The sequence below is a fragment of the Ceratotherium simum genome, chromosome 9 (assembly GCF_057802395.1).
Source record: "Ceratotherium simum simum isolate JZ-2026a chromosome 9, ASM5780239v1, whole genome shotgun sequence".
Lineage (NCBI taxonomy): Eukaryota > Metazoa > Chordata > Mammalia > Perissodactyla > Rhinocerotidae > Ceratotherium > Ceratotherium simum.
In genome coordinates this window covers 45,703,536-45,721,872 of record NC_141908.1, presented here as the reverse complement: position 1 = coordinate 45,721,872, position 18,337 = coordinate 45,703,536, and the positions used below count along the sequence as shown (strand labels likewise).

At 35.4% G+C, this 18,337-nt stretch overlaps 1 protein-coding gene across 12 annotated transcripts in view; it reads right to left on the bottom strand.

Moving 5' to 3' along the window:
* Window positions 1–18,337, bottom strand: part of SCN2A (sodium voltage-gated channel alpha subunit 2) — an 81,871-nt gene that overhangs the window by 45,258 nt on the left and 18,276 nt on the right. For 6 of the 12 annotated variants that reach the window (XM_004428245.3, XM_087435325.1, XM_087435323.1 and 3 more), the window contains exons 10-13: window positions 17,059–17,346; window positions 12,051–12,398; window positions 8,026–8,158; window positions 3,478–3,716 (exon numbers count right to left, since the gene is read on the bottom strand). In XM_004428245.3, the coding sequence (XP_004428302.2) occupies window positions 3,478–3,716; window positions 8,026–8,158; window positions 12,051–12,398; window positions 17,059–17,346 (1,008 nt within the window). Of the gene's footprint in view, window positions 1–3,477; window positions 3,717–8,025; window positions 8,159–11,996; window positions 12,399–17,058; window positions 17,347–18,337 lie in introns of all 12 variants that reach the window. The other 6 variants (XM_087435319.1, XM_087435318.1, XM_087435320.1 and 3 more) reach the window with 3 other exon arrangements.

Here is an 18,337-nt window from a genome sequence, read left to right as displayed (position 1 = left end):
TATTTCTTCAAATATTTGTTTTGTTCCATTCTCTCTCTTTTCTCCTTTTGGTCTCTCTTATGCAAATATTAGACCACTTGATATTATTCTGCAAATTAGGGAGATTCTGTTCATTTTTCCTTGTAGTTTTTCTCTGCTGTTCAAATTGGATAATTTCTATTGATTTGCTCCAATTTTAACAACCCTTTCTCTGACATCTGCAATTCTCTTTTAAACCCATGCAACAAATTTTTCATTTTAGAATTTGTACTTTTCAGTTAAATGTATAGATGATTCTTTCTTATAGTTTTCCTTTTCCCTGCTCACATTCTCTGTTTACTCTTTATGACCATTTTTTCCTTTAAATTGTTAAACATATTTATAACAGCTTCTCTAAAGTCCTTTTATGTTAATTCTAGCAACTCAATCATCTTCAGATCTAATTCTATTGATTGCTTTTTCTCTCAACTATGAGTCACATTTTCCTATTTCTTCACATATCATGTAATTTTTTATGTGAATGAGAATTTTGATTCAATTATTTTCCTCTGAAGAGTACTGATTTTTGTTCTAGGAGGCAGTTACATTATAGGTTGGCCATCTGGAAGTTACAGTTGCTTGGTTTTATACTTAATTAAAGCAGGGATACTTTGGTTTGCTCTTTGTCCTAGTTGAATCTTCTGGTTCTCTGATATAGTCTTTAATCCTAAATTGTAGCCCATGTGGGGTTTCAAAGGAAAGCCCAACGTGTTTGTCCAATTTCTCTGTCTTGATTGGCTTCAAATTCCAAACTCTGTTGGGAGGTATTCCCTTTTATTCTAGTTTTTTGGAATAGATTGCGAAGGATTGGTGTTAATTCTTTAAAAATTTGGTAGTATTCACCAGTGAGACTAATCTACGCTTAGGCTTTCCTTAGTGGGAACATTTTTTGATTATTAATTCAATTTTTACTTGTTATAGGTTTTTTCAGATTTTCTATTTCTTCTTGATTCAGTTTCAGTAGTTTGTTACTTTCTAGGAGTTTTTCCATTTCATCTAGGTTATCTAATTTGTTAGCATACAATTGTTCATAATATTCCTTATACTCCTTTTTATTTCTATAAGGTCTATACCAATGTCCTCTCTTCATTCTTGATTTTAGTAATTTGAGTCTTCTCTCTTGTTTTCTTGGTAAATCTAGCTAAAGATTTGTCATTTCTACTGATTTTTCAAAGACAGCTTTTGGGTTTGTTGATTTTCCCCAATGTTTTCCTATTTTCCATTTCATTCATTTCCACTCTACTCTTTATTTCTTTTCTTCTGCTAGCTTAGGGTTTAATTTGTTCTTCTTTTTCTAGTTTCTTAAGGGGGAAGCATAGATTATGGATTTGACATATTTCTTCTTTTTTTACTAGAGGCATTTACAGTATAAATTTCCCTCTAAGCACTGTGTTAGCTGCACTCCACAAGTTTCAATTTGGTATGTTTTCATTTTTATTCATCTCAAAGTATTTTTTAATTTCTCTTCTGATTTCTTTTTTAACCCATTGGTTATTTAGGAGTATGTTTTTAAATTTTCACATATATGTAAATTTCTCAAATTTATTTCTGTTATTGATTTATTATTTTATTCCATTTTTGTCAGAAAAAGTACTTTGTCTAATTTCAACATTTTTAAATTTATTGAGGCTTGTTTTATGACTTAACATATAGTTTATCCTCAGAAATGTTCCATATGTCCTTGAAAAAGAATATGTATCCTGTCTATATATTTTCTACTATTCCATGATTCACCTCAAATACAAATCTCACCTTCCTTAACACATAAGACAACTCCCACTTTGAATTTTCCATTTGCTGTTTATGTCTTTCCAGCATCCATTCTCTCTTCTTCTGGTAATGGCAGACCTAATTTTTTCCTTCATAATTCTACTCATTTACTCTGTCACCAATGATAAGATATGGTTCTTGTTTGGTCAAGTAGGGCATTCTAACCCTAGAACCAGAGTAACTGACTGGCTTAGAAATGGTCATGTAACTCCAACGAGGCCAATGATATTCAATTCTTAGGCCTTTGTTAAAGCTACTAGTTTGGAAGCACAACTCTTCTGCTCAGGGAGCGATGTTGGTAGGATAAAAGTTGGTAGAATGTTGCCATCAATAGAACGCTCAGCCAGAGACAAAAGAAATATATTGGGAAGAAGTAGAAGAAGAAGCTGACTTTCAGTGACCTTGATTGAGAACCTGAATCTGGCCAGGTTAAAACTTGGAGCCATGCCCAAACGGACTCTAGTTATTACAGTAATGAATTCTCTTTATTTTTGCTTAAGCCCATTTGAGTTATTTCCTAATATCCACTTCCATAAAGCTTCCTTTCATCCCTTGCTCATTTTTTAAAGACAATGTTGAAGAGATTCCTATACAGGTAAAAATTTGGACTAGGTAATGCTATTGTCCTTTCCTACGCTAAAGTTCTGTGATTTCTGACCACAGCTAACAATAGTCTCTGAAATAGTTTTCAGAGTGTTTGATATAGTGCTCAGACCTTCCATTGTCCTGCCAACTTCTCGTGGGTAGTTTCCCCAACTGTAAAATATAGACAATCATAGTATCTACCTTAGAACTGACTTTGTGGGAACCTAGAGAGAAGAATTTCATGTAAACCATTTAGTACAGTGACTGGTACAAAGTAAGTGGTCAGCATATGTTAACTTTATCACTGGATTCAGTTAAGACCTATCTGTAATATAATTTAAAAAATAGTGCTTACTTCAGAGCCTAAAAATATTGTGCATTATACTTTAGAATATATTGCTTACTGTCTATAATACAATCGGTTTACATGTTCATTCATCAAGTTGGGAGGTACATAAGAACTTAATAAGTCTCTTATATTGGTATCAATGTATTTTTGTTGCCTGAATTTATTCATTTTGTTTCTCTGTATAAGCCCACTTCACTTTCATTTCTATCACTCTACCACATATTCCGTGAATATTAATACAAATTTTTAAGTGAAAATGTATGCAAAAAATCATCATTTATAGATTCCTAAATTTACAGGAGAAATTCAAACAGAAATAATAAACACTATGTTTTCCTCCCCAAAGAATCCATCTTTAGGTATTTACAAATGATATTTCAAAATTATCTGGCTTGGTATATTGTACATTTTGTTTGGCAAATGTAGATATGTCCTAAAGAATCTATTCTAAATACCTGAGGAATGCATCAGGATTTTGTTATTATAGACCAATGTCCTCCATAATTCATAATCATCTTTCTAATGAATGGGCAAGCTAAATTTAATTCTAAATCAAACTGCAAATAAAATCTTTGAATCTTTTGCACTGCTTATTGCAGCAATATATTTTTGTTGTTAAAAAAGGAATGCTAAACTTTTGCTGTCCAGGTATACATGGCCAATTAATTCATATTTAATTTGAGAGTGATATGTGAAATTTATTAAGGCAATCATGAACTCTCTCAATGGGAAGGGAAACCCTCAGCGAGCCTTACCAGGTTCCCGACTGACAATACACTGCTGAACTGCTCCGTCATGGGATAGTGCTCCATGGCCATGAAGAGCGTGTTTAAGACAATGCAGATGGTGATGGCCAGGTCCACAAATGGGTCCATCACGACCAGGTTGACGAGATGTTTCACCTTCAACCATGGTTTACAGCAGTCCCAAATTAAACACATGTTAGCAAATTTATACCAGCAGGGTGGGCATTTCTGTCTGGATTCTTCAAGTTCTGGAAGAAAAAAGTTAGAATATTCATAAAAACTGCTTTCTTCCTATTAAGCAGCCTTTGGTTTAAATTGAAAGTGATTTTCAAAAAATCGAAAGTTGTTAAAAGGCATTATGGTTTAATCTGATTGTGAAGCAGGAAAACAAAACTTTTAATGGGTTGGCTGTCATAGAAAGCATGGACACAGAAAGGCTAGTAAAGTTCCCAAATTTATCTTAGCCAAACATAGTTTCCAAGATTCTCTCTGCAACATTAAACTGTCTGATAACTATCTTCAAAGCTATCAGAAACTAATGGGTAGGACTTGCGTTAATTATACTTAGCTCATCCATGTTCCAGATAAAGCCAGACTCATATAAATTACCAAAGAACTCCTCTCAGGAGACGTTCTAAAAACCTTTATCAGTCATGTAGAATCTCAGTTTTTTGGATGAGATATGTTTTTCGGGTCTTTTAATGAGATAGTTTTGTCAGTGTCACCAGTCTTAGTCAAAAAGTTTCTAGTTAAGCCTCATTAGACATAGACTCGTATATTAAACCCCAGAAGATTCCTTTTCTCTACATTTCTTAATTTAACCAGAGGCCACAAAGGAAGAGGAAATATCCACCCTAGAAACTGGGGTCTGCAGTGTTCGCATAAATCAATGTTTCATAAAATGGGACTTACGTACTACTAGTAAAATACAAGAGAATTTTAGATGGAATATATGTAGAATTCATAAATTTTTATGGTATGCATTTATTTTAATGTATTAAAAAGTAAAACAATCATCACAAATCTATGATATAAAATTTCATATTAAAATATATTTACTTAAGAAAAAAGTACAATGATTTCAAGAAGAATTTCAACTAAAAAAATAAGAGAAGACAGAAATGTACAGATCTTTAAGATGATACTCAAAATACTGAACTTGGTAAACACTGGCAAAGAATTTGGGGGAATTAGGAAATGGGAAATTATCTACTATCTTCCTTTGGTAAAATGATCTCAACTCTTGAGTAGGAAAAGGATGCAGAACTTGTTGTTTTCTGCCAATATCATTGCTGCACAACTTATTATCTGCTCTGCCAAATATGAGACCATCAGTATCAGCTCTAAAATAGAAGAAAAGATTTTTTTTTTCATCCATGGCATAACTGACTTGGGTCACTCACTTTAGTATTAGCACTGTGGTAACTGGAATATCCCTCCAAATCTGTTACAATTTACTAGGAACCAAACTTTATGAGGGAGGAAACAGCATACGGAATGGACAAACACGACCAGAGGTAATGATTTTTTGTTCTGCTAATAAACATTCACTACTAACTAATGCTATAAAGTTTACCACTTCCTTAAATTGATTTCCTGATTATTTTTAACAGAATTCCATGAGAGGTAGATTCTTTAACTGTCTCTTTAGATACTGAAGTTCTTCAGTGCACAGTTTATTTCCATTTCTCTTAATATGTAATTTTGCAAACAATAAAGAATAGTTGAGTTGTACATTAGAGGAAAAATATAAATATAATTATTATGCACTAGCCATTTTATAGATGCTTTTAAGACTCCCAAATAACCTCATATTTATACTGAAGACAAAAAGATATTATCATTTACAATAAATAACAAAAAAGAAACCCAAAAAATCTCTCTTTGCCTGTGCACAGTCAGAACAAGTATTTTTAAAATGCTGCTTGTCATTTAGTAGATAAAGAGAAGCAAACAGGAATTGCGTAGGAAAAAAACAAATCAGAGAAAAGTTCAAAAGGGGAAATTCAGCCAGTGTTGCTCATCCTGACACCAGGAAAAAGTGGAGCAAAGTTGTTCAAGTTCTAAAATAAAATCATTCAGTTATTCATGCCAAACAAAAATAAAATAAAAGAGAATCTTACACTTTGAAACAGAACAGAGCACTCAGGAGAGAACTACAGCCATCCCTCCATTATTCCTGTGTGGGTTATCCACACTGAGAAGCATTTACAGCTGAGGTTAGATCTTTTGCTGGCTCTGCTCACTTCCTCAGGTGCTTATAACTCACTCTCCCACTATCCTCCCAGAGGGTGTAACCAGGAAACACGTCTGTGTGATTTTTGCATTTAAAAAACTTGAAAAGCAAACAATTTATTTTGCTCATCTCCTACAGTTTCACCAAGCAGGAGGCTATTCATTACCCTGGACAATGGAGACTTGGCTGTAGTTCAAAAGAAGGAAAACAAAAGTTGCCAGCTGGATCAGCAAGCTTGGTTCATAAAAAGGGAAAGCGAACGAAACCATGATTAGACTTAGAAGAAAAGATCCCCAAATAAACAGATTATGTCAACTTAAGAAACCTTTCCACCATGATCAGGAACAAAAAAAAGGACTCTATTAAAGACAGCTCCGGTTGCATGTGTGTGCTGTCTTGTTAATAGCCAGCCTTGATCAATGCCACATTCAACGTGTATAGATATAATTGAACCAAGAAAAGTAAACTTTTCTTTCTATACAAATAATGAAAAGCAGAATGAAAACTTAGCCATTGTCCCTCACAAAAATATACAGTCAAAAGCTCTTCAGATATTAAAACCAAACACTCAATCTTCTGCTTCCTAAATTGCACCTATTCTTAGGACATCCTTTTCATCCTAAGCAACTCCATGAGACACATTTCCATGGAGGGCGATGTGAGTGCACTCATTTTGAACTCCGTATCCTAATTAGTGGACAAGTCCAATCCTGTAGTGGGTTGATGTTTTTTAAGTAATTTTTTACATTAGCTCAAACTTAATGCTATCGGAAGTGCAAAGTAGGACTGTTGATTTGGACTTACCCTGTCTCCATCTCTACTTCTTGCTTTAGGGAGCAGACATGCTGCTGACATCGGTAGCAGAACCACTGGCAGCTTCCTCTCAGTGGTTTTGCTATGGCAAGGAGCAGAAGACCAGAGAATCTTCAAAAGATTTACCTGGAGGGATAGGGAGGAGCAAGCTACTGGCAGCTGGGGGGGAAGAGGGAGTGCAAGCTAATGCAGGCGAGGTTGGGGAAGAACGGACTGAGTTTAATATTCCATAGAAATCAGTGAAAGGATTTCTGATACTGTATTAGGACATTAGGAAAACTGGGTCTTGAAACACTGACATGGCTGTAATACATACAGCCATCTACACTGTGATTTTTTTCTGGCTGTGACTTTTAGGCTTTCGGTACTGGTGTTAGTATCACAGGATCTTTGCATTCAGACTGGAAAAGAATTATTCCAAGAATCTATCCAAATCAAGAGAAACTCTGACTAACAATAATAAAAGCATGTGTACATGCTCTCTCTCATTCTCCATCTTACATTTTCCTTTGACACATCTATTCACACACAAGGGCAAAAAGGGAGAGGTTATAAGAGAGAAGGGGAGTGAAGGGGAAGGGAGGGCAAGGGAGGAGGACAGAATATATTTTACATGAAAGTATTTTCCAAGTAGTTGAAATTGATAATTGATGTTTGAATTCACTTACAGTATGGAAAGGCACAAACGTGAATTAACAGAAACAACAAAAATAAAACAACTGAAAGCGATAATATTTATTGATTGCCTTCTACATGCCAGGTGCTTTATATTTGATGCCTCATTTAATCCTTACAACAATATTATGCCTAAACATCATTATTGACATTTTACTGATGAAGAAAATGAAGTTTAGAGTCATGAACTAACACATTTAACTCATGGCAGAGACAAGAATTGATCACAGATTAAGCTGTCCCCAAAGTCTTTATTTTCGCATTATAAGATCCAGACCTCTAAACAATATGTTAACTACTCAGATACAATCTGCAACGAAAGGGAAAGCTGATATATTTTAATACTCTGGTCAGAGAGAGGCAAAAGTAGTTCTACAAAATTTTGAAAACATTGCTTTAAAAAGGTTAATATCAAACTCTAATTCACATTTTTCATTTATATTTCTGGTTAAGTCAAAGAATTCATAACTTGTGTCTCAAGTAGTTAATACAATTCTAATGGGTTAGTTTCATTATCAAAATAAACATTTATGATTACACCCCTGTCAATGTCATGCACACGACAAGCTTCAACAGTTTAGAATTTAATCTACAAAAGTAGTATTCCAAGTATACTTTGAATTTGCAGTAGCTTCCTGGAGGCTAAATGTAAAAATCTATACAAGATAGTAGAATCCATGTGTTGCACATAGATTTTACTTTTATTTTGTAAAAGATGTAATGGTGATGTGGTATCAAGTCAGGAAGAATTTTCTTGGAATTTATGGGAGTATTTTTTTCTCATCATTACCAAAGCCCCACCAACTAGCTATACTGTAAGACTTTTGACGTACCTTCCATGGTGTTGGTCAAAATACTAGCCATACTCATTGCTCTTTGTCTTGCTGTAGGATCTTCCAATAAATCCATGGAAACATGATAAGAACTGGACCGTCTCTTTCTTATTTCTGTTTCAGTAGTCGTGCCCTAAAAATAAAATTTTAGATGAAATAACTATTATTCTTAAGGGCAAAAAACCCCAAACATTCCTATAATATGTGCTACTTTAAATGTTTACCATGCTTTCTCAGATGTGAACAGCTCATTAAGACATTGCAGGAATCATCATTCTTGGGAAGTGTTTGAAAGCCCATCAGATTCTCAGCTTTCAGGGATGCCCGGGTTTGTAGTCATGATGGACTTTTCTAATTCCTCCATCTTGGAGCTTTGGGCTGGAGGGACCATGCCTACTATCGGATAGATAACCTTTCAGCATTTCAACCGATCTTACCTAGGACTTCAGACTGCAACATATTTTCCTTAATTTACTCTCAGGTTGAGTTATTAGATCTTTATAGACATATATTCATGTGGTTTAATGTATAAAAATAATTCTTAAGGTTTCTCTAACATGTATCAGTAATAGTTCCCTAAAACGTGAATTCCGCTTGTAAAATTCTTTTTCTTATTATAGACAGGTAACATTTCCCAACATCCTCAATAATAAAACTAAATATCAGAACAAATCTATAACTTTGTCTTACATTTACAAAACAACTCCATCAACAAAACAACCCATCCTTGGCATTGAAACTCTAATTTAAGGTGATAACACCAATTTGGGGGTCTTTGCTTTTTAACAACGATATCATGATTTGCTACTTTCCCATCCCAAAATAAACTCACCAGGATTTCAACATGGGTAAAAATTTATGCCTACTTTAGATGATCAAACAATGAAATTAATTATCATAGAAAAAAGGGCCACACTCAAGCATTTCAAATGCAGGTCAGAGTGCTAAAAATAAAAAGAATTCACTTTTAGTTCTCTGAGGATCTTCTCTGTCTCTAAAATAGCAATATGAGTCCTGTTCATCTACTTTGACCTTATTGTGATATGAGTAACATCATTTATATTAACCTTCATATCTCTAATGCATTCATATTCAAAAGCAAAGTTTTCACTCAATTGATACGATTGTCCTTAATGTGATAATTATCTCTCAGAGTTTAAAATATTTTGCCTGGTCAGAGAGAGGCAAAGTTTTAAGGAAAAAATAGGGTCATTTAAAGGCCATCTAGTGCCTTCTGCTCTATATAGAACTATATGTGCAATCTTAGATCTGTCTAATTTTTTTGTGTGTATGTGTTTGTGAAGAAGAGGAACTCTGAGCTAACATCCATTGCCAATCCTCCTCTTCTTCCTGAGGAAGATTGGCCCTGAGCTAACAGCTGTGCCCACCTCCCTCTATTTTATATGTGGGACGCCTGCCACAGCATGGCTTGATAAGTGGCGCATAGGTCTGCGCCAGGATCCGAACCTGTGAACCCCATGCCGCCAAAGTGGAGCATGTGAACTTTACCACAGATCTGTCTCATCTTTAATGACAGATTCCAAACCTCCAGTGATATTAACGAGGAAATTCTTTCTTAAGGTAAATTGCTTCAATTGAATTTACATGTAAAGTCCAGGATATTGTGTATTTTGGAGGGCGTCATTTGCCTGCAGCTGTATTTTCTCCTCTCATGTCCCCTCTGCAGTCTCTCAAAGCCAACTTCTGTCTGCACCTTCAGCTCACGTTGCCCCACAGTGCAGTGCCTTGCTTCACAGAACCTGCCTGCAAGAGTGAAGGCTGGATAGGGGGGAGCAGGAAATGAAGGGATCACACCACGCTTTGCTTCAAACTGGCCCCAATTTGCCCCAATCTGCCCCAATCTCTTCAGAGACTTATCCCACCTTCTCTGATAGGACTTGAGTTTTATGGTAATTACTGATAAATGCTAATTATTTGCAGACTGACACTATCTTTGTACTTTTGCAAACAAATTGTGGATTTGTTTTTGTCTGCTTCATTAACATTTATCAAGATCAGTGATGCTCATACTTTATTATGAGTAGGAACCATGTGGGATGCCTGTCAAAGAAGATTCCCTGACCTTGTTCTCCTCAGCCTTTGGTCTGAGTAAGTCTGGATCGGCCCAGGAATATCCACTTTTTCTTTAAACCACTTTATTGAGAAATGATTGACATGTAAAAGGTGTATATATCTAATGCATAAAATTCGAAGAGTTTGGGGATAAGTATACACCCATGAACTATTACCACCATCAAGGCCATAGATATTTCTATCACCTTCCAAAGTTTCCTTCCCCCACTTTTATTATTATCATTGTTGTTGTTATTTGTGGTAAGAATACTTAACATAAGATCTACCCTCTCAGCAAATTTTAGGTATACAATACAGTATTGTTAGCTCTAGGCATTATGCTATGTAGTAGATCTCCACAACTTATTTATCTTACATAATTGAAACTTTGCACTCTTTGATCATCAAACTCATAGAAGCAGAGAGTAGAATGGTGGTTGCCAGGGGTTGGGGGAGGGGGAAATGAAGAATCTCTACTTTTAAGAAGCAATCCACTCCAGGGAATTCTGATATAAGTAGTCTGAGGGTGAAGTATATTTTGAGAAACACTGGGTTAAAATGAAAGTGTTTGTTTCCTTAGCCATCTCTTCTTTTCCATTTAAGAAAGTTAAAAAAAAAAATTCGATGGGAGGCAATATTGCAATATGGATAAAACATAGGTTTAGTAGCCAGCATACCTGGGGTCAAATCTTAACTCCACCATGCACAGGCCTCAGTTTCCTCCTCTATAAAATGGGGATAATATTAGTAACTATGAAAAAGGGTCGTTGTGAGGATTAAATGAATTAACACATGTAAAGTGTTCTGGACAGTGTCTGGTACATAGTTAGCTATAACTATTTTTTAAGAGAAGTTGACATTCCCTCTGCATTCTTCCTGGTTCCTTCACTACCAAGTTCCACTTTTTTCATGATTTGATTTGACTCCAGGATACTTGGAGATTTCTCTGGGAAAAAGTGATTAGGGAGAGGCCATGTGAAAAAAGTGAAGAAGACCAATGGCTAGTTCTATAATCCAAGGTAAGAACCTCCTTTATTAGTTGACTGAAAGCTGACTCCATACGATTTTAATGTGGCTTAAAGACTTTGTCCAACTGTAATAAATGGAATTGCGTAAAAAACAAAAATCATACAAAGAAGATCGTAACAAGATTCAGCAAATTATAAAATACAAGCAAACAACATTGCTAGAATATTTTTACGTTGGTAAATGAAATCTTACTTAATACCGAAGTTAAAAAGCACTTTATGTTTTACAAAGGAAATGTCAATAATATATCCCTGTAAGTGTCTGGTATTTAGTTGAAATCCTTTCCCATATGCTTGATTTAGGGTCAGTTTTGTTACAAAAAGAATTCATGACAGTATATAAAAATTGAAATCTGCTCTAAAAATTACAACACATGATTTATCAGGTACTTTGAGTGATTTCTTTACCATACAAACGTACAATGGCCGGGGTCATTTGAGTGGGTGCTAAAAATGTTACAGCACTCTGACCTGCAAAGAGAAAGAATACTGCACTGCAGGATTGAGATATAGTTAGTAAGAGTATCTACTTCAAGAGGAAGTATCAAATTCTCCTTTTAAATGAACAGTAATAACGAGCTCCCTAAGATGAGTTTTCATATCATTTCTTATATTTAATTTGATTATATTAAACATTATGCGTGATAAGTTGTTGCTGTGCTTTTTGGCAAGTTGTGTTACTGTAGTAATAGCGACGAAGGAATACTTCTAATTAGTATATTCTACAACACCCAACCTATGTTTTTAATTAATTTGTAGAAAAGTCTGAATGGAGCAATTTGACAAAACAAGTTCATAGCTTGACTGAACCAATCCTTGGCCTTTGAACAATAGACTCAGCAAAATTTGTAGATGCAGAAATCGAAAAACACTCCCACCAGCCTCAGCTCCCTCCCCAACAGCTGCAGTTTCCATTGGCCTCACCTCTGGCAGGAGCTGCCCAGCAGGAGATGTGAGGGCAGAAGGGCCTCCGACCAGGGAGACCACTCCGTTGCAATCCACAGCGCTGTGCATCTTCCCGTTCATGGGCAGAATGGGGAGCACCCTGGAGGCGCGGCTGGCCTGGCTGACGTTGCTGTGGCGCCGCTCTCCATGTCTGTGTGGTACAAACAAAGAGTCTCTTCGACTGTCATTGTCTTCAAAGGTGCTGTGCTCGTCATCAGCAAAATCATTCTCAGAGCCAATATCCTTTGCTCGACCTCTGAAGCTGAAAAGGCTCGCCCTACTGTTGCGTCTTGGAGAAAAAAGGGAGCCGCGGATGCTCAATAAAGACTATGAATAACAAAAAAGGAAACAAAAAACAGATGAACAGAATTAGAGCTGGCATCCTGCAAAATATGAGACTTGACTTACTTTTTCACAGTTGCTGACTTACCTAAGGATAAGTCATTGGACAGGTGGAATCAATCAAGGGCTCGTGTGGTAACTACTGGTGGTGTTCTGGAACTGTCTGTTGGGTTCATCTCTTTTGTTTTGCTTTCCCTTTTTCTCTCTTCCTTCATTTTCATTTTCTCCTCTCTCATTTTCTGTCATTTTCTTCTACTTTACCCACGCCTTAAGATAGTCAGAAGTACCCCCTCAACATTGTTTTGTCCCATTTCTGACACCTAGAACTGAAATTTTTGCTAGACTCTTCTGCAGAAGCTAATTTCACTTAACAATCCAATAGAAAGCAATTAAATACACACCTACATTGAGATCCTTTGAAGCCAAAAATATACCCCGTAAAAATATACCCACTAGTGACCACACCCTGATGCAAATCTTACCACAGAGGAAAATAAAATCAATCTTGCTAGTAGGTCTGTTTAATTATAGTACAAGCAGCAGCTTCTCTCCTTCCCTTTGCATATTTTATAATGGTCTTCATGAATAAATCAAACAAATCAAGCTGAAAGAAATGTATGATTCATTCTCTGATTTTCACTCTTATGTCTGTCTCAAGAAATCTGAACAGCACCATATTTACAAAAACCTGGTTTTCACTAAGTATCTTAACAATCATTTAACAATGGTCTAAATGGCTACATTGCCACTGCGATCATGCAGTTTACTTTGATTCTTAAGCATAGTAGCATTGAGCACAAGGAATCACTTCCTGCTTATTACTAGTCTACTTTTATAACCTCACTCTAGTGAACACTTGTATTTGCTTGATCAGTATCTATTTCTCCTTCTTCTGTTGACAGCATCCTGATTATCTCTGAGAAATGTTCGTCAGGCAAAACCACGACCCAGGCCTAGCCAATGAGTGTATTCCATATCTCCGACCAGAGAGAATGGTTTAAAGATGGGCAGGAAACCATGGGTTTAGGTCCATTGACAGCCACCTCTTTCTTTTACAATCATTGGGAAAGAGGTGCATTTTCAATTGGTGTTGCTAAAAATATTGAATATAAGATTGGAGCTACAGTGGGCATCTTCCCACCATACTGGAGGAACCTGGGCCGAGATACGGAGAAACATTTAGTTATCATAACACATTTTGAGCCCTTGGATCTGCCATACCTAAAGCTACACATCAATATTACTTATATAATCTAATCAATATTCTTTTTTCGCTTAAGCTGGCTTGAGTTGGATTTCTATGACTATTCATAGAAAAAATACTAATTTCATCATTTAAACATTATTAGTTTCATCTTTTTCTCTCCAAAGTTTTGTACCTATATATTTTTTACATTTCCTTACTAATAAGTATGTTTTTAATTTTCTTTTCAGCCAAAGAATGATTTTTCTCAATAACGTCTATAAACATCTGTAAAATACCTAGAAGCTTTAAACGCTATCTTATGTTATGTGACCCTATTCATTGTTTACAAAGGGAAGCACATCTAAGAAGACTGATCTGCTCCCTCCACAGAAGTTATTTCTCCTTTCCCTGTACCCATGTTTTTTCATCCTATTATCAACTTCTATTATCCTATTATTTCATTAGTAAGATTCATTCTTTTCACTTATTGTTTTCCATATAAGTGTTTTTTTTAAGTCTTTCCTAGACTACCCAATTTCTTTCATGTCTCTTTTCACAAGGGACTTTGAATTAGCTGTAAGGACATGATAGTTAGAGGATTTCTGACCTACTGGTTATCATTACCGCAAAAAGAAAGGCAGACAAGAAATGCTTGGCAATAAGAAACAAAATAGAAATTATGCATATGTTCACTCTTAGTAAGAGTTTATATTTTAACTACAGATACTCCACACAATTATAGAGTGGGAGGGAAATAAATTATAAAATTGCACACAATGTTTCTTTAAGTTCAAAGGTGAATTATGCCATAGAAGAGCACAGTTTACATGTGACAGCTATATGAAAAATGATCATGTCCCATCTGTTACTATCAACGTCCAGTGCTGACATTAATTACATAAATCCATAGCAATCCAACACTCTGCCACAAATAAAGCATGGTCAGTAGGAAAAATCTGACATACCAAATGGATCTCTAAAAAACAAAACTCCTGGTTTATCACAAATAGGGAGGGAAATATTAACTTAAGAAGGTCAACAGTGTCTTATAAAGGTTTCAAAAAAAGTCCAGATTGTCTTGAGACTTGATTGGAGATTGGACTCTTGACTTCCTTGTCTCCCCTCTCCAATACTAACAGGTCATACTGAAGTCTAAGAAATAGTCCATACAGTCCACCTACTCTACTGAGAAAACTATAATCTTGTGGTAAAGGCCTACATTATATTTTCTTCAATATGAAAGTAGAAATGGTTACCAACAGAATTGCCTTTCCCTCATGCCACCAAAAAACGATAGTTTTCAAGACTTTTTGGTCTTGGACCCTTGAAAAATCTAACAAAAGCTATGGACCCTTCATCACTGTACCCAGGTTGAGAACCTCGACCTAGCTTGATATTTTCAGTGTTACTTCCAGGGGCTTGCAAAGTGGGATTAGTATGATTTCAGGATCCCTCCCTTTCTCTCTCTCTCTCTCCATCTTCTTAGTTGATTGTTTGACTATTTCTTCATTAGACAAAAAAAGTCTTTAGCTGTATTTTTATACAAATGTCACTTAAGAAACGATTATCAGTTTGAGCCAGAAATTCCCTGTTGTGTAAATTAATGATCACTTATAATGCCTAACAAGTTAGGAAATAGAGGCACGAAGAAGAGAATATGGGGAAAATGTTATATCTTTGAGCAACATTTGCAGAAGGAGGTGGGATGGATCCAAAATTTTCAGGTTTCACTATTTTGCCTATAATTAGTTTTATTGGATTTGAAATAAAGCAAATTGGAGAGACTCTCTGTGGTATGTGTTGGTTTGTAGTTTCAAATTTAGGCAATTTGCCTCATGTTACGTACTTTCCTTCTTTCCTCTTTCCCTCCTTCCCTTCTCATCCTTCCTTTGTTTTTCAAAATGATCAATGCTGTAAAAAGGGGACTTAATTTTGAAGGAATTCACATTTATTAAGATTAACATCTCCACTAATGGAATCATAGTGACGTGACAACAACATGAATGCAAATGAGTAAATGTCGAGTTGATATTTACTTAAAAATAAATTCTACTTAACATTTGAATTCAACTCCACTACTCCTTCAATTTATCGTATCTCATAATGTTATTTGGAGTTGGAATGAGTCAAGCTGACCTACAAAAATTTTACACACATTAAACATGAGGTTATGTGAGACGGTGTAAGCTATAAAATGCACAAAGAGCAAGTATAATCTTAAATATATATATCTTTTAAAAGAAATAAAATTGTAAATTTCCTCATCAGTTTTTAAAGATATTCTTTCTAGTCAGTCTGATGAAGTGGGAAGTTCAAGAGTTTCAGTGTCAGGCCAAATTTGAATATTACCTCAGCCCTTACTAACTATATGACACTGGGTACACTAAGCCTAAAAAATAGTGAAAATAATACTATGCAAGGCTGCTAGCATTAATTATGATAGTGTTAAAAAGAATGCCAAGCATAAAACAGGCACTCAACAAAGAATTCAGCTCTCCCCTTCTCTTCACATCTGCAGCTTGGGATGATGATTATAGTTCCTACCTAGGACTGTAGTGAGGTGTTTAAATGAGTTTATATTGCAAGTCTCAATGCACTATGTAAGTGTTAGCCACTATCATTGCTAGCAATGTTGTTGTTCTGTTATTGCTACTATATAGATACTAAGGTTTCACTACCAGTGAACTTGTCTTCTGAGAAACCGTACATTTCTGGTAATTCTCTTGGTCATTTCGAAGACAATTAATGATCTTAAATTTCAAAGTTTCAGGAGCTTGTGTCGGTAGATAAGCCAGAGGCATCCGGTGAACATTTTCTGCACTATATAAATCAGGGCATTCTTTCAATGTAAGTGCCATGTTAAACATGAGACAGAGATAACCAAGTGCAGTTAAACAGCACTGCTTAGTGTCATAAATCTTCCTCAGTGTGTGTCTACCTGAGAATTGTGGATACACTTTTAGAAAAATTTTGCTTTGTTTCCCCTTGAAACAAGGGCATGAAGAATGCACTCTTCATATGAAGTTTGCACGTGGATGGGAACAACTGCACGTATGGTCTGAAAGAGTCCACACTTCCCTTGTAGGAAACCGCCACTCAGAAAACCCACAGTTCACTGGGTCCAGGTACAGTAGCTAAGAAGGGATGGGAAACATCTGTTGATAATTTCTCATGTGGAAAAGCACCCTGAGATGCTTGAGTCTTTAACAAAACCTCAAAACAACAAACCTTCCCAAGCCTAGTGGGATCAATGCTCTAAAAATTATTCCCTGGGATTCAAAAAAGTTGTAAAACACACAAATTCTCTGAGGGGATAACCAAAACACTTGATGATCATTACCATTGTGAAAGCATTGTGCTATCTAGGGAGAAGGCAGTTTTATCTCTACCAAATTCTGGCATATCTTAAAAAAAATTGTTTGTTATGAAAACACAATTTGTGTAATCTAATATTTTTACCTGGTGTGGAGAAGAAAACCTCTTTTCATATGTCAGCCTACTTCCCTCTAAGGAAAAACGAAAACCTTTTCTTCTTATGCTGTCTTCAGACTCAGATTTGCGGACTCCATCCTCCTTCTCTTCTTCCCCAGACTGTTCTTTCTGTTTCTTTTTTTTCCTTCTGTTTTTCAGCTCTTTTTCACTCTTAGAGCTCAACTTTGATGCTACTGAAGAACTCTCTGAGAAAACCCCCATCCCGCCAGCACCACTGAAGTCTCTTGATTCAGCAGAGGCTGCTGCAGCTGCTGCCTAGAAGGGTACAAGGTAAATGATGGTTGCATATAAACTTGGGAAAAAAATCTATCCATGTTACTGCTTCATTTATCTTTAGTATGATGAATACGACCTTGAAAGACGATTCTCCATTCTGGTCTATATTTTGAAAAACAACGCACAGTCATTAGACCAATTAAAGTATTAAAATCAACAGTCACGTGGAAGATGACACACGATTTTCATGAAAACCTTCAAGCTTTGGCCTCACACTATGCTTACTAACTATCTAATAATATGAACAAGACACTCAAATACCATAACAATTTTTCTATGATTTACACAATATCTTAAGAAGGAAAGAATTAAAAAATCAAAGGTTTTCTATTTTAACCTGATCCATCACACTTCCACTTGACAAGGACTTTTAGTGCCAGTCTAAATTTTTGAATTTAATTCAGTTAAGTATTTTATTTTAATAAACTTTTTTCTCTTTGAGTTAAATTGAGTATTTCACTAAGAAATGCACAATAAAAACACATTACAGATTATATATAAGAGAAGCCCAGATCACGGCATCTGAATGAATTTGTAAATTACAATGGTACAATTTTGGGAAAGATGTAGTATTCAATATTGTTCCTACTAACCCAGTATATATTATTATTTATTAAATACTAATGGTTTTTATTATTTATTAAATAATTTATTAGTATTTAAATGACTTTTATTAAATATTTACGGTATCAATGTTAAAAGGGAACTGTAGTCAAGATCCAAGCAAAACTTAAAATAGGCAATTGGATTAGTTAAGGCCATTAAAGCAAGTAAATATAGTTAGAGAAATTCTTGCCTTAGTTTGAAGCCTCGTCACATCCAGATTAAAGAACTTACAGGGTAGGAGGCAGAGACTATAGTGATTTAGTATATTTACACACCAGCGTTTTCCTTACACAATCCACAAACTTGCATTTAAACATTCATCAAATAGAAAATAAATATTAAATAGGTTTTTGTCTTTCCAGGA